Genomic DNA, 15,646 nt, shown 5'->3' with positions numbered 1-15,646 from the left:
AAGTAGATATGACAAACAGTTATTGAAACATTTGTTGCACATTGAGAACAAATGCAAATGTAATTAGGAAAAAATGACTGGAGTAGTTTCTTTTTTTTTAGAGAGGCTTAGTGATAATTTCATTCTGTTTGTCAGCTCAGGTTGGAATAGGAGATTTTAAGTAAGATATTATTTCCTGCGAAGTTCTAAATAATTCTCTGTGCATGGCTGGATACATATAGAACACTAGCATATGGAACTGGGGGAAAACGGAGCCAAGGAAAATTACCATGAGGGAGAAATTATACTGTAGTCTTTAAAGTAAATATTGTTGAAGTTTTGCCAGGACATAGTACTTAATTTAATGTTTGGGGTTTTTTCCCTATGCACTTGTTTCTTTACTAAACACTGTGAAATATCCAATATTACCAAGTACAGTAATCTTAAATGCAAGAAGAAATGCTGTAGATACGAAAGCATGGGGCTTATCCATATAGAGACATTTGGCTGCTATTTCCCTAAAGTTTGCCTGCTTCTGGGATAAAAACTATCACATTACATATCCACTGAATGATTTGATTAGTAAGTTAGCTATCAGGAAAGCTCTTCTTACACAGTGGCTTCCAAAAAAACGTGGACTATTAGTTGCTCTTCTTTACAGAAATAGGTGTTTCTTATTCTTTGTATGGTTATGCATGGATAATATTTTTATTTTATGTCAGCTTTATTTGTCTCTTTCAGGTTCATTTGAAACTATGTGATAATTGTATATAATTACTGCTTTTAGGAATCTCTTTTAAGAACTGATTAAAAGATAAGTGTGTTTGGAATTTCTTGATTTGCCTAGTAGTGAATGCAGCTGCCAAACTTCTCTTTCAGTACGTGCTGCAACAATGAGAATTCTGTACAATTCCTAGGTTTGATTTTGTGATCAGGGAATGCCACTGGGTAGTTGATATGAGTAAACTATTTCTGAAATTACTATTTGCCTTATAAATTTTTTTGCATCATCTTCCCTTCTGTCTTTGCTTTTGCAAAGAAAGTTTGCACTTTGAATTTTTGAAGGGAGAATACTGACAGTAACATAAAGACAGCTGTGCAAAATACATATTTTGCCTTTAAAGGAAGTAAGGTATTTGTTGTGTTTTTGAGTAACATTTCCTTGCTGAGTCAAAAGCTTTTGCTTCTTTTCCAGTGAATTTGGGAGAGTATTCTCTTCCCTTAAGAGCTTTGAAGAAGGGCGCAGCTGTAGGTGGTGGGACAGAGTTTTAAACTTCCACATTTCAGAGGCTTCAGAGGTGTAGTGTTCGTACGGATTTGCAAATACATGCAAGTCTTCCTTTGTGAAAGAAAGACACGGGTTCTCAGGCTTCTGGAATTGTTTCTGTGGCTAAGAGAAGGTACAAATATGAGAAGCTCAGCTGTAGAGAACTTACTGTCTGTTGGAACAGGAGAGTGAACCTTCTTTGTCCCTGTTTCATATGGAATACTAGGAAACAGGTTTAATGCTTCTCATGACTATTGTAGGAAAGTTCTTTGAGCTTCTTAAAATGAGTAGTCAGTCCACCATGTTGCATTTAAACTTGTTCATAATGTAGTTTGTAGTCATTTTTCAGTCATTTTACTGTAAATTGCTCAAAGAGGTCCCAAAACAGAGACCCTACATGTAGGGTAAATACTGAAAAATGGAGTCTACATCTCTAGTATGTGGAATGCTTGTATTGCTTTTCTTTCTGAGCTTCAGTGAGGAAAAAATTTAACATGAAACAAAACTCTGAAAAAAACAGAAAGTAACTGGAGATTGAGTTTTATGGGGTTTGTGGAACTCTCTGTTTATAGAGGTATCTTACTTTGAAGTTACTTACTTAATATATTGACTCAGATGAAGTTGATAGATCATGACCTTGTTTGTTCCTAAAATCTAAATATGTCAGGTCATGGTATGGAAGGGTAAAAAGCAGCCAGTCTCAGACCCTGTCAAACAATGGAATTATCAGTATTCACCACCTTGATGTACAAAAGAAGCAAGGCAAAGAATTAAGTAGGATTATCCTCGTTCTGATCTTTTTAATGTTAGGTTATAGGGTATGATTTTAGGATCTATTAGCTTTTTAAAGTAGTGTGGAAACTGTACAAGAATAACTCTCAAAGTCTTGCATATTAACAAAAATGCTTTAGTTAGCTGACACCTCCTGTTAAATGTTGTTCTAAAAACCTCTGTAACAAGCTGCTCTGATCTGTGAATTTCACTCATTTTCCTAAGTAATACTGGTTTTGCATTATATAATTATTTTTAATTTCAATGGTCTTTTGGTCCATGTTTTTCCACTGTGTTTTCTGCTAGCCATGGTTGATGTTATTTTTATTATTCTACTCATTCTCTGCCTCACTGAAAGGAGGTTGTGAATAAAATTCTAAGTCAATTAAAATAGAGACAATTTTATTTTTTGGCATAAGGAAGTTTCTCTTTTCTCATTAAGGATCTGATAATGGGGTTTCCATAGAGGTAGGAGTGTCCTTAATGTTTAATACTCAGTAAGGTTTTCTCATATGAAAATAAACACTTAAACCACCTCAGTGCTGGGTGATACTTTCATAAAGACTCTCTTCTTAAATTGTTAAATTTTACACATGAATGTGATATGATATAGAATCTCTCTAAATGCTGTTTCAGTAATTAGGACAGCAAAAAGTGTAGGGAGATTTAATTTTGCCTGATGTTTCTCCTTGGAATGCTGGTGAGAGTTTGTAGTGACACCTACTATAGTAGGGAGCTTCCGTACAGTATGTATCCATATTTATTGGCCACATGTTAAAAAAAGAGAGAAAGTATTGAATAATGAGGAAGAATTTGGATTTTTTTGTCTTAATATCTTTTTTTCTGTTTTACTAAGAACATTTTCGAAAAGATTAAAAATTTCCATGGCATCTCAGAAATAGAAATAAATTGAGAAAAATGCTATGAAAAGATTTCCAGGTACTAAATAGGTTATTTTCATTTTAGCTTGTTTTGGAGGTTGAAATGGGTTTGGTACACTCATTTAAGCTTTTTTACAGAAGGTTCTTGATTAATTTACAAAATGTTTATGGGGCTGTCCAAGTCATGCTGAAGTAGTCATCCAAATAAAGCAGAGTCCTGTTAAACACTAATTTAATTAAAAGTTGCTCAGCATCATATGAATATTGAAACATGCTATGACACTTCTGAAAATTCTTTGCACCAAATGTACAAATAAGATTTCAAGTTTGCAGGTTTTTGTATGTTTTTGTATAGATGTATACCTTAGGGCATATTGTACCATTAGGCACTTAGTCTCATCTGATATTTCTGAATGCCACGAATACAGGTTATGTTAAATAAGTACGAAAATTATTGAGACTTAAAAGGACATAGACACAAACTTGAAAGCAAGGACAGTTGGGAAGCCTAATGCTATTAGCCCTTGGCTAGTTAACCCTTTGGCTGGCTGACAGTGGTATGAAATGTAAGCAAATTAGTATTTGTACTGCCTAAACATTGCTGAAATGTTACACAAATCCCGAGTCTACCAGGTGATCTCCTTCTACTAACAAGCATGATTAGGCTTTCATAAAGAAGTTCTTACACCGGCTTAACTGCAAAATGCAATTGTTCTCAACCTAGAATCTCCTGTAACACAGAATTTATTGGTATGTTTCTTATCAAATTAAGTATTTTCTCTTTGATAGACATGCTATATTTGTGATGAACAAGGCAGAGAAAGTAAAGCAGCCACTGGTGCTTGTATGACATGTAATAAACATGGATGTCGACAAGCTTTTCACGTAACATGGTAAGTATGTTTTTTTATTTAATATCTCTGATGTTCCAGAAAGAACCAATACACAGAGTGTAATGAATAAACTCCTTATTTAGTACGTCCTTGAGTAAAGAAGTACAGTAAAGTGGTTTATTTTAATATTAGTTATTTACTAACAATATGGCAGTGGCAGCATAGATTTTGCTGTGACGTGCCAGAACTGTCTGATAGTACTCCCTTGGGTGGTATTAAATGATGTGTGCTCCTGTGAATGAGTATAAGGGACTTTGGTTTTTTTTCTTGGTCTTAGGCTATTTTTCTTAGAGGATGTTTAATGGGATATGGGAGTGTGAAGACACCGTTTGTTAGCATTGCCTTCTAACTGATTTTGGTGTTTACTTTTGGTAAATCAGTGGGAAAATTACTGAGCCATACATAAAAATGCACCAGACTCACCCATGCCAGTTCGGATTTCCAAACATTTGGGAGTAACTCACTTCACTGGTTTTATCTAAGTGGTACAGATCATCCTGAACTATTCTGATTTCATGTGTTACTGCTGGAGGAAAAAAAAGCTGTGTTCTCCACCATCTGATTCATTCCACTTTAAGATACTTAGTTTTCCTTGCATTCAGGAGATGCTTGTTTCACTTTATGGATTTCTAAAAGAGGCTGGATAATTAGATTAAACCACATGTTAACAGGTAAAAGGAAGCAAAGAGTTCCACTCCAAAATTTGCAGGCATTATTTGTTTTTTCAATTTCAGCTGGAGTTATTTTACCGTAGTGGACAGATCTATATAGGCTGTCTAGCTACATAATCTATGGATTTACCTGTCTATTTTATGACTGCCTCAGTATGCTGCTTCATGACTAGTTTAGTCAGGGAAATGGTATGTGCACATCAGCTTAAATCACTTAAATATATTTTCTTCAGTGTACCCAAGTGACAATTTGTATGTCTTGTGGAGATCTTGAAGGGTTTAATTCCATTGTTTTGGTGCTGATAATCTTGGCAACTCTTAATTTATTTTTTTCTTTTAATTGCTTGACTACTTCACAGGTTTTATTCTTTTACAAGCATCTAATTCTTCATTGGATGTGATCAATGTCAAGTTTCTTTTTATGGTGAAAATGGATTGTGTTCCTCAAAGCGTGCATACCATGTAAAGGGATTACTTACAGATGTGAAAAAATGTATACATCCAAGGGCTTGTATGAAAAAGTCTCTTTCCTTTCAAACACTTGGATACATACAAGAGTCCTTTTCATCTTTTTACTTTATTCCAAAACCCTGTTTTCAGTGAATACTGTGAAGAGCATGAGATTTAAGTTCAAAATTAAAACAGCTATCTTGCCACATTTTAGAATGTTTCAGTTCAAACACATGGTCTATACTACAAAATGATGTCTAGCTGGAGAGTAGTAGGACTGGAGATAATTAGAGGTTTCTGTAATATTTTTTAAAAATGGAAGAAAAATGTGAAGACTACTAGAAATCCAGGGCAAAGTATATCAAATTGGTATTATCAGAGCTATTGTCTAATGAAAAATGAGCTTGAGTGCCTTTTTTTTGCTAAAAGAAGTTTAGAAACAATAGATCTTTGCTTAAAGACATCCTCTTAATTATTTTTTCTAGTTGGTATCAGCTGTACATGTGCATGTATTTTAGTATTTCTGGGTTTTCCAAAAATATACTTTTTAAAATGTGTGAAAATGAGCCACATTATATAGTCTTCTTTCATTTAAATACTCCTGTGTGTAATTTTGACTGTAACATTGCATTATTATGGTGGCCTGGATTGAAAGACAGGTGTCTGACAAGGAAGGTGGGAGTCTCCCTTAGAATGGGGAGTATGACCCCCCGTCCTCTGAATTATTGTAGCTTTGGAACTAAGGGTCTTTTAGGCAAAGATACTGGAAAAGGAATAACAATCTTTACTGGCATGTATGTGCATAACAAGGCAAACAGACAATAACAATGGCAGCACAGCAAACAAAAAGGAAAAACACGAACTGCAAACCCCAGGGAGCAGTTCTTCTCTGTAAGCCTTTTCCCGTTGGTGCACTTCCGGGCACAGCCGCCAGGGGCGCTGCTGGCTCCCGGCCGGCGGGGCAGGTGCGGTGATTCCCCGCGGCTGCAGGAGGCGCTGTGGCGCGGGCTCGGGGAGCACGCGGTGATGGAGGCTGTGCCGAGACGGGAAGGGATGGACCCTATAGAAAGGCTTTGCTTCATGAACCCGTGGGGCAGTACCCTATAGAAAGGCTTTGCTTCATGAACCCGTGGGGCAGGACCCTATAGAAAGGCTTTGCTGCACGAACCCCCTGGGGCAGTCAATGCTGGTGCCCCAGCAGGACCGCCGGGAGCCGCAGGCTGGAACGGCGGGGACGAGCACAATACCGGGGCGGTAGGTGAGGTGTATCCGAAACTCATCAGTTGTAGCTGGAGCCGCGGGGATGTCCCGGCCTTGGGGCTACAGTGTAGCGAAAATGGGCAGGCGGCCGGACAGTTGCAGTCTGCCTCCCGAACAGGGCAGAGACACTCCCTTGGGAGCGGGATGGGGCTCGGGGATCCTGAGGTTTCCTCTGAGGCACCTGAGCAGATGGCGAAGTTAATGGCGAGCCCTGTTTGGTGTTAATCAGGGCCCAGTGCAGCGGCCGCTCTTAGGAGCAGAGCGCTCACGGTAGAAGAAAGGCAGCAGGAGACTGAACCCCGCAGTGGTGGCCAATTCCCCCCGCAGCAGCCCAGCCTCTGACCCCTCCCAGTGCCCAGAACTAGCAGCTGCCCCAGCCCCCTTTCTCCCAGCCCCATTCTCGGGTATCTCTGCCCCTCCCAGAGAAACCCTCTGATAAGAGAAGTGCAGCCAGTTGCCCTCCTCCCCTGAGTTTGGCAACTTCTTTTGTCTCCCTTAAGTACCCAGTAGTTGTTGTCTCCTAGCAACATATGGGAGAAAATTCCCTAAGAGGAAGAAACAAAAGGAAGAATCCTAAACCCCAACATATGGGAATGAAAATTATATGGAAGATGTAACAATATTTGGTTGTCAATATCTAAGTTGGTTTTGATAAAGAAAATATATCAACATTATAAACGGTGAAAAAGAAAATTGTTTTGAAAAAATTGTAGTAAAATAAGGTAATAATTAGTCCAGTCAATGCAAACTGTAACTGTTGGTCTTTTCAAAAGAAATTAGCCTGCCACAATATTTTAAACTAGTAAATGCAGTTTGATTTACTATGCAATTCAAGTTAGATTAAAAAAACCCGGTAATTTTCATGGTAAATCAGAGAAGCATATATTCAAGTTCTGAAAACACTCTTCTTTGGAGCCGTAGTATGGTTTTGTTAAAAGCTGTTCTTTCCTTAGATAGATTTTTTTTTTGCTTGAATTTGAGCAAAAAGTAATTCTAGATTGCTTTGTTTATTTATTTCTGCAAGTAGCTGCATAGTAAATGTAGATTTGCAAGATGTAATCTTGTGTGAGTGGATTAAAGATTCATTATAAATGTTTTTTCCTGGGCTACAAAGGTTGGTTATGTGCTCAAATACCACTGGAAGTTATTTGTGTGGAAATCTCCTATTAATTGCAGATATAAGCATTCATATGTTATCAGGTGTGATATTGTGGTACAAACTGGTGTAAAATGGTTTTCCTTGAATGTTGTTTGGTTTATTTTTAGTGCACAGTTTGCAGGACTTCTTTGTGAAGAGGAAGGCAATGGTGCAGATAACGTCCAATACTGTGGCTACTGTAAATACCATTTTAATAAACTGGTATGTATTTATTAAATTCTATAAATAAATGTGACTGACTTATTTTTTTATTCTGAATTACCATTAGAACTAGAAATAATATTTTCATGTAGTTCAAAAAGTAGATTGCATTTCATTAAAACAATGTTTTAATCACAGTTACAGAAGTACTAGCTGGAAATGTTTTTATAAGTGGTTACTTTATAGATGTGTGGGTTTTCCCCCTCTGCCAGAAATAGCATGCACATTTAGTGGTTTTTTTTCATTGAGTTCCTGGAATGTTTTCTTTTGCTATTTGTTTAAGTACCTTCTAGGAATTCAGTCAATTTTGGAATAAACTAGAAAATACTACTTCTAGAGAATAAAGAAGCACTCAGTTTCTTTCTGCTTCTGTTACTCTTCTGCCCAACCTCTTTTGTTCTATCTCTCACTGTGTAGCCAGTGAGCATTCCCACCTTGTAAGTTCTCTGAAACACAACCTTAAGGAAGTAACTTGAGGTTTGATTTTTAAAAAGTAAACAAGAAATTAGAAACATTGAAATTTCTCAGTTAATGCAGTAGATTTTGGATCAGACCTCTGGAGTCTTTCCTTTCATTTCTTACCAGTTTGACAGTTCCAGATATCTGTTTCTGTGTACATGTGTGAGTGTATGGACTTGAGGGGCTTACTGATGTTTAAAAAATGTTATTTATTAATACTAAAATATACAGACTTATGTTCAGATACCGTTGTAAGTATAGTTTAACTTGCAGATTACTTATTTTCAGTGCTAAAAAAGTTGAATACTTGGTGTGACTTAGGTTGCAGCGAAGTAAAAACACAGGACCAGTCAACCATTTTAGTTTCTAGAAGATAAGTTTGATGAGGTTAGTTTTGTACTTTTGTGAATACTGATGAAATTTGCTTCATAATGAAGATAAGTCAGGGCTTTCCAGGCCCTTACCGAGCTAGGATTTTTTTTTAACTGTCTTGAGCTAAGTACATACAAAAAGAGCGAAAATTATCTCTTAGTTAGTAGTGAAGGCAAACCCTTACACTGTTAGGCCTTTGATTTCAATGTTGCAGTGCTGCTATGATTGAGAGCAGGTATGTTTATTTAAAAACCAAGTTCAATGATAAAGACAGAACTCTGTATTGGACATGTAATTAGTTAGCTTTCCCTTATGAAGCTATAGTGGTAAGAATAGTAAAGACTGGCAAGATTGTTTTAAGTGTTTCAGTTTTTTCTTTAGGATTATTGTGACTGTTAATGCCTGGTAAATACAGGTGCTTCGTATTTCCTGCTGAAGATGGCGGGTGTTCTACATCTGCTATTCTACTGAAAACTTGTTGCCTGAAGTGTCTTTAAATACTTTCTCAGTTGTGAAAAAACCAACATTTAGAACACTGGCCCAGCATAAAGTATTTGCGGTCCTGAACTAGGCTCTCAGACATTACAGAAATGCAGGCAATTACAACTGCCACTTATAATCACAGACATGACTGTAGCATTCTGTATCCTGGTTTTTAATCCATTTTAATGAAAATATACCAGACAGATTGCTTGAATAATAAATAAGTCATGAAGTCACCTTACAATGCATTTCAAGCATGTGTCAGGGCATCACTGTGGCTTCACGTGATAGTCATTTGAGCAGTGTCTTTTGTTTTATGTTACTAAAACTTGAAAATGTGTCTAGCATCTTTTAATCTTTAAAAAGTGGTGTATTTCATTTCTCTGTGGAAAGCATATCTTGCAAATTTGTGGGAGGTGTAGAGGTTGGTACAAGGAGAGGCTTTTTTTCTGGTGTACATTCAGTAGTCTTGTGAATTTTAGTGTCAGCTTTCCAGTAACTGAAGCACTGAAGTTCTTTTCCTCAAGCAATAAAGCATCTTGTCAGTGGAAATGCTTTATACTTTTTATTTATTCAAATGATTCCTTTTCTCTGTCCATAAATATATTTTCTCTTTTTAGAAAAAGAGCAAACGGGGATCTAATAGGTCATATGATCAAAGTTTAAGTGATTCTTCCTCTCACTCTCAGGATAAACATCATGAGAAGGAGAAAAAAGTAAGTGGATTTGTCGTTGCTAATTATGTGGCACATCTGCTTAAAAGTAGCACTTTCTGGTAAATTTACTTTTTGCTGAAAAGTGTGAAGAAAATCTTCTTCTGAGGCACTGAATAATAAATAACACATGATAAACCATAGGTACTGGCATCCAATGAGGAAACTTCTTCAGGTGCATTTGTATATGCACTTTTCTGTTTCTGTTTGTATTCAGTTTTGAGATACTGAAACATACCCATTGGGAAGGCTGTTCCATGCAACTCCCTTTTGCCTTAATTTTCTGTTAGAGCTTTTCTTGTATACCGTTTGTGACTACAGGGGGAAGAAAACCAGCAGTAAACATTTTAGTAACTGTGTGGCTAAACACGTGCATCGAATTCCTTATGTTTCCACCTGTTACATCTTTCTCTCATCAAAGAACTGACATCTCTTCTTGACACATTTTGCTGGTACCAGTGGTCAAGCCCACTGTGCTGGCAAAATACCTTGTTACTCACCTGGGAAATCTTGCTGTGAAGTTACAAAGAACGTAACTGCCGATTTCTAATGTTGGTATATTCTTTTAATGACTTGACTTTGCATATTATTAAAAGTAATTTCAAATCTGTGATGATTACTGTTTTAGATTTTTATTACTGCTGCATTAACAGTTGCCTGTAGGAAATTTGTCATTTAAATTCAACAGAGGGTGATAACAGACACAATAATGCAAATGTGCTTTGGCACTTTTCTTAGCCTCTAAGGATACATGCAAAACTGCTCACTAGCACACATCCTGTACAAATAGCTTAATAGGATTTTGTGTAGATGTGGGTAAACTTAGTTTTACATTATTAAAAATCATTACATAAAAGTTGGAATCAAAGAATCTTATGACCAAATGTTTATTATACAAAGGAGCTATATTTATAGAAACAGGAAATTGAATAGCAAATGTAAATCTTTAGACTCTTAGTCTCCTTAATATTTGATTTGGATTTTAAGATCCCTTCCATTTTGGATGAATATTGATTGCCAGTTGTTCTTGGATAATCTTCTAAAAATTCTAATCTTTAGACTTGAGAAACGTGTAGGTGAATCATTGTGTCTTTATCTGGTAATGCAGAAATGTGTGTGTGCTGTGATGCTGTTGTACCTCTAAATCAAAATTCAGGGCCAAAATAATAAAAGTGTGGGGTTTTGTAAATGCATGGACTTTTACTCACGTTGACAAAACTTGTAAGTTGGTGGGTTTGTGTTTTTTTGTTTTATTTTGGGTTTTATTTTTTGTTTTTCTTAAATGAATTTGACTGAAGATACTATGCTTCCCAGGTCATGCCTGTGAAATCTACAGGGCACACTTAGAGGGACTTTCAAACTGATTGTGTTTAGTCAATGGTGTCAGCTATTTTTTCAGCTTATGCTGTATATTTAATTTATTGTATTAAGTATCTTGGAGGAGTAGGGCAGTTTTTTAGGGTGACTTTCCTTATTTCCTCTTTTTTAAATCCCTTGAGAACCTAGATTTTTGTCATATTACCATAAATATTTAGATCTTTCTTCATAGATGCAATAGTGTTTGTGTGTGTGTGTGTGGCACCCACATGCCCCTCAAGGCCACTGTAGTTTCTGCTTTATCGTTCATCTTTGTTCTTTAGAAATTTGGATAATCTGATCTGTAGGCATCATTAAAGCTTTCTGTTTTGCCAAGCAGTAGCTGTATGAGTTGTGGTTTGGAACCATTTTTCTTGCTAAGACCTCAAAATCTGTCCATTTGTGCATGTGGAATATTACACTGCAGTAAGAAGAGGTTGGTCTGAAAATGTTAATGTAGGTAACTGTCATTCTAAAAACAAACTCAGCTGAAAGCCTGTGTTTCCCTTCCATAGTATGTGTTCAGTCTTTTCTGGCCACTCTGCCAACAAAATTGATAACAAATATGTAAGGGTATAATAAAAAAAACCGAAAACAAAAAACCCTGAGCAAATCTACCTAACCTTTGGTATGATTTAATTTTCATGATGATGTTGAAGCTACAGAATAAATAGCTTCATTATGCTCTGATTACTGCTGCCTAAGCATTGTTCGTTTCTGTGGCAGAGATGCTATTTAGAAATGATTAGTGATGAGGCTATGTCCCTTAGAAAGAGGACTGGTAGTTTGTTGCTTGACATTCCATTATAGTATCCCTTTTCTTCAGGGCCCAGGTGTTTACTCAGGCTTTCTTGGGAAAACTTAGGCCACCATGAGGCTGTGGAAGAATGGCTTGCTTGCCAGTCTTATATTTGGAAATATTAAAGAAGGAGCTAAACATATGTGGAATTGACCTTTATATAGTAGAAGTCTCTTTTTGCTGCTAACATGAAAATTAGGCGTTACTTGCTTTATGTATTTATAACTTCTGAAAAATGTGAATATATTTTGTAGTAAAGTACTATATAGCAGCTGAGTTACACAATTGCCTTTTTTACTAGAAGTGCTTTGGCCTGAGCTGAGCAGGAAGGGAAAATTTAAAACTCTGCTGTAGTGGCTCATATAATGTAAATTAAACAAAAATGGGTTCATGACTGAAGACTGCAGATGTCTAAGAAGTTGTGATTGAAGAGGCAAAAAGAATAAAATGGTGACAAGGAGCCTCTTGTCACTATCACAGAAGTTGGAGAGCTTCAGAGGAGAACCTAAAATGCAGGATCCAGGATAAGTGTCCTAAACACTGAGCTACAAATGTATTTTGGGCATCTTTTTGCTGCTTGCCTTGTTCTTAAAGAAAGATTATAGCTTTTCTGATTTTGTGGGTAGAAACTTGAACACCTAGGAAGAGATTGTGGTAGTGTGTCACACACTGCAGGTTCCACTGTAGCTGGGAGTTTGGTTGTGGAGCCCATGGGAAGGGAAGATTTGAACCATGTCTCTGTGCACTGAAAATTTCTACAGGCTGTGTATTGGTTTGGAACTGCCCAGATTTTGCCAATATGTTGTAAAGGAACCTGTGCTCATGTGTTAGGGCAATGAATTTCATTTGGGAGAAAGGTGCTCGATGCTTTTTAATGAATTGAATGCGCTGTGTAAGCTGTTCCAAGGCAAGTTGTAAACACTCAGATCGAGTGTTCTTGGGGCATTTCCTCACTGTCTGAACAACTGACTGGGAAAAGGTAAAATGGACTTGCTATGCATCATGTAGGATTCTAAACAGGTAAAAATAGGATTAGATTGCAGGTTTTTGGTTATCATTCAGCTGCATAAGCAGTGGTTTCTTTTTTATCTTAAAAAACAACAACAACAAAATCTGTTTTAGTCCCAAGGAGTCACTTTAGAGTGCTGTAGAGAGTGTTTTAAAGATAATTCTAATTGTGTCATTCCTCTATGAATCGCCTCATTTAATAAACTAAGTGATGCTACTTGAACATTGGGGGGATTTTTGTAACTTTTTAGGGAAAAAAGCTCCAAATTCATTTCAGTACTGCAGTATTCCATTGCATTTTTATTAAATTTATCTGTTCTGTTAATCAGTTTAATATATTTGACCTATCAGTTTAATATATTTAATATATTTGTTTAGTCCTGTTTAATATATTTTATATATTTGTTTAGTCCTTTCAACTGCTCTTGATGTCTGAAGCAAAATTGTAAGAATGCTAGAGATAACTAGAAGAAAAGTGATTTGTGATCACTTTGAAATAACTTCAATTTTAATAATTGAAATAATACTAGATAAATATTATTTGAAAAAGAGCTGTGTGGTATAGATGCTAATGGTGATGAGTATCTGTGTTAACTTACTCCAAATTCTATTCAGTCAGAGGGAAAGAAGCAAGCCTCTAAAGCACCTCTAAAAGCTGGTCAATAAATATAAACCACATTATCTCAGTGTATAGATACACCGTATCTATCTAAGATGCAGAACCCAGTTCCTGTTTCCTAAAACTGAATTTTTGTGGGGGTTCCATGAGTTCAAAAAGGGGGATGTCTTCATTCTTCAGTCTTTATTGTTGTTGCCAATGAATAGCATTTCTCTATCTGGGCACCTGTTCTGTACCAACTTTTGTAGAAGCATAGATTTTTCTTTTTTAATACATCTCTTCATATCAAATTCTGTTGAAAGTCTAACTAGTTTGGAAAACTATTTGGGAAAAAACAGCATGTGGCTTTGTAAACAAAATTTCATTAGAAAGCTACTCTATCTGAGTATATTTAGTAATAGATATTTTTATCTGCAAGATTAAGAGGACTTGTTGCTTGCAAAAATTCTCTGCTAACTTGTGCTGTTTTCTGTGTATACTACTGTTACCCTGATAATCAACTGCATGAAAGTTATTGGAGCTGGCACCATCTCTTGTGGAGGTCGAGGAAAAAAAAAGTGAGAATATAAGCTGATTTCAATTTATATTTTCTTTTATTTTAGTAAAAGTAGGAACTTTTTGTCTCAGTTCTCGAGATTATGGAATTACTGATTTGACTATCATTTTTTTAACCTTATAGTAACACCTCATTACTGAAAAAAGAGTAATGCTTTTAGTGTACATTAGCACAGCAAACACCTCAATAGTATTAAGCTTTTGTCAGCTGAGATTACTTAATTATTATAAAATCAAAATGGCAAACATACCCCCTCAGGTATACCTAAAAACTACTCTGCAAGATGTGGAATTTTGTACGGCTGCCTAGGTTGCAACTATCTTTTTCCATCTTAAAGTACACATTTTAGTCTTTGACTTATACTGTAAAAGAAAATAAAACTCCTAGCCAGCAGCTCATCCCCACACAGCCACTTGCTCATTCTCCTCCCTTATGGGATGGGGGAGAGAATCAGAAGAGAAAAAAATGAAAAAAACTTGGTCGTTGACATGAGAACAGTTTACTAGATAAAGCAGAAATTGTGCATGCAAGCAAAGCAGAGCAAGGAATTCATTCACCACTTCCCATGGGCAGGCAGGTGTTCAGGCATCCCCAGGAAAGCAGGATGAAGGCTCCATCACATGTAACTGTTACCTGGGAAGACAAATGCTGTCACTCTGAACGTCCCCCCTTTCTTCTTCTCTGACTTTTATGTACTGAGCACGATGCCGTATGGCATGGCATATCTTTGGTCATTTAGGGTCAGCTGGACTGGCTGTGTCCCTTCCCAGGTTCTGGTGCACCTCCAGCCCACACTCTGGTGGGGTGAGAAGCAGAAAAGACATTGGCCCTCTCTAAGGGCAGATTAGCAAAAATCTTTCCTGTGTTATTAACATTGTTTTCATCACAAATCCAAAACATAGCCCCACACTAACTAGGTGAAGTAAATTAACTCTATCCCATTCACACCAGCATGACTTCAATTCTTATAGCTTATTACTGTGAGAGATGCAGTAGTAAAAGGTGCTTTGAAATATCTTTTCGGGGGCTTTGGATCCTGGATTAAAACAAGGTTACTAGTATTTTGGCTTGAAAAAGTTTCTAGAAGGTGATCTGGATACTTTTTTAATGAAGTTGTGTGTGTCACCCCTACCATACTTTGGGTTCTGGTAGACCGTATGCAGTTAAAGATGATCTGCAATGTTAAGCTGACCGAGACAGGAGAATTGAATGGATTCCTTCTGTATTCAATCCTGCTCACCTATTTTGTGATATATGTTTGATGGGTATCTTTCTGTTACCTTGCAGACAGTGGAGCATTTCACAGTATGTAACATAATACATGATTTAAACTTGTAATTTTATAGGAATGAATGAAGGTGAGCACTGACAATACATAGTTGCATTGATTTAGTTAATCTTGCACCATTTTTGAAGTGCTTTTGAAGTGCTACTCAAGTGTTCAGCACTGCATATCCATTACTAACAATTAATATTAAACTGTGCAAATAACAGAAGCAGTGTATTTTAGTGTTAAATATCAAAGGAGTAGCTCATTCTGGATAAGAATTGGTAGTCTTGCACCTCATAGAAGCTTTGGATGACATTTTTATCATTGATTCTTGAGTCCTTTTACCATTGACAGCTGAAATTATGACCATTATTCCTGTATTTAAGTGAGGCTTTTGGGTATTTTAAGTAACTGAATCAAGAACTGGTTCTTAAGAACAAGTGTTTGCTTAGAGCTCTATGTGTATGAATAATGCTGGC

General features: G+C 36.5%; 1 protein-coding gene across 6 annotated transcripts in view; it reads left to right on the top strand.

The window, feature by feature from the left end:
* The window catches only part of MLLT10 (MLLT10 histone lysine methyltransferase DOT1L cofactor), a 125,091-nt gene that overhangs the window by 37,064 nt on the left and 72,381 nt on the right, over nt 1-15,646 (top strand). For 5 of the 6 annotated variants that reach the window (XM_014882203.2, XM_088160613.1, XM_014882201.2 and 2 more), the window contains 3 exons: nt 3,688-3,791; nt 7,439-7,532; nt 9,467-9,562. In XM_014882203.2, coding sequence (XP_014737689.1) covers nt 3,688-3,791; nt 7,439-7,532; nt 9,467-9,562 — 294 coding nt within the window. The remainder of the gene's footprint in view (nt 1-3,687; nt 3,792-7,438; nt 7,533-9,466; nt 9,563-15,646) is intronic. The other variant, XM_088160629.1, reaches the window with a different exon arrangement.

Source organism: Sturnus vulgaris, chromosome 1 (genome assembly GCF_052056855.1).
Source record: "Sturnus vulgaris isolate bStuVul1 chromosome 1, bStuVul1.hap1, whole genome shotgun sequence".
NCBI classification, from domain to species: domain Eukaryota; kingdom Metazoa; phylum Chordata; class Aves; order Passeriformes; family Sturnidae; genus Sturnus; species Sturnus vulgaris.
Note: the sequence above shows the minus strand (reverse complement) of the source record. Positions and strands in the feature narration are given on the sequence as shown.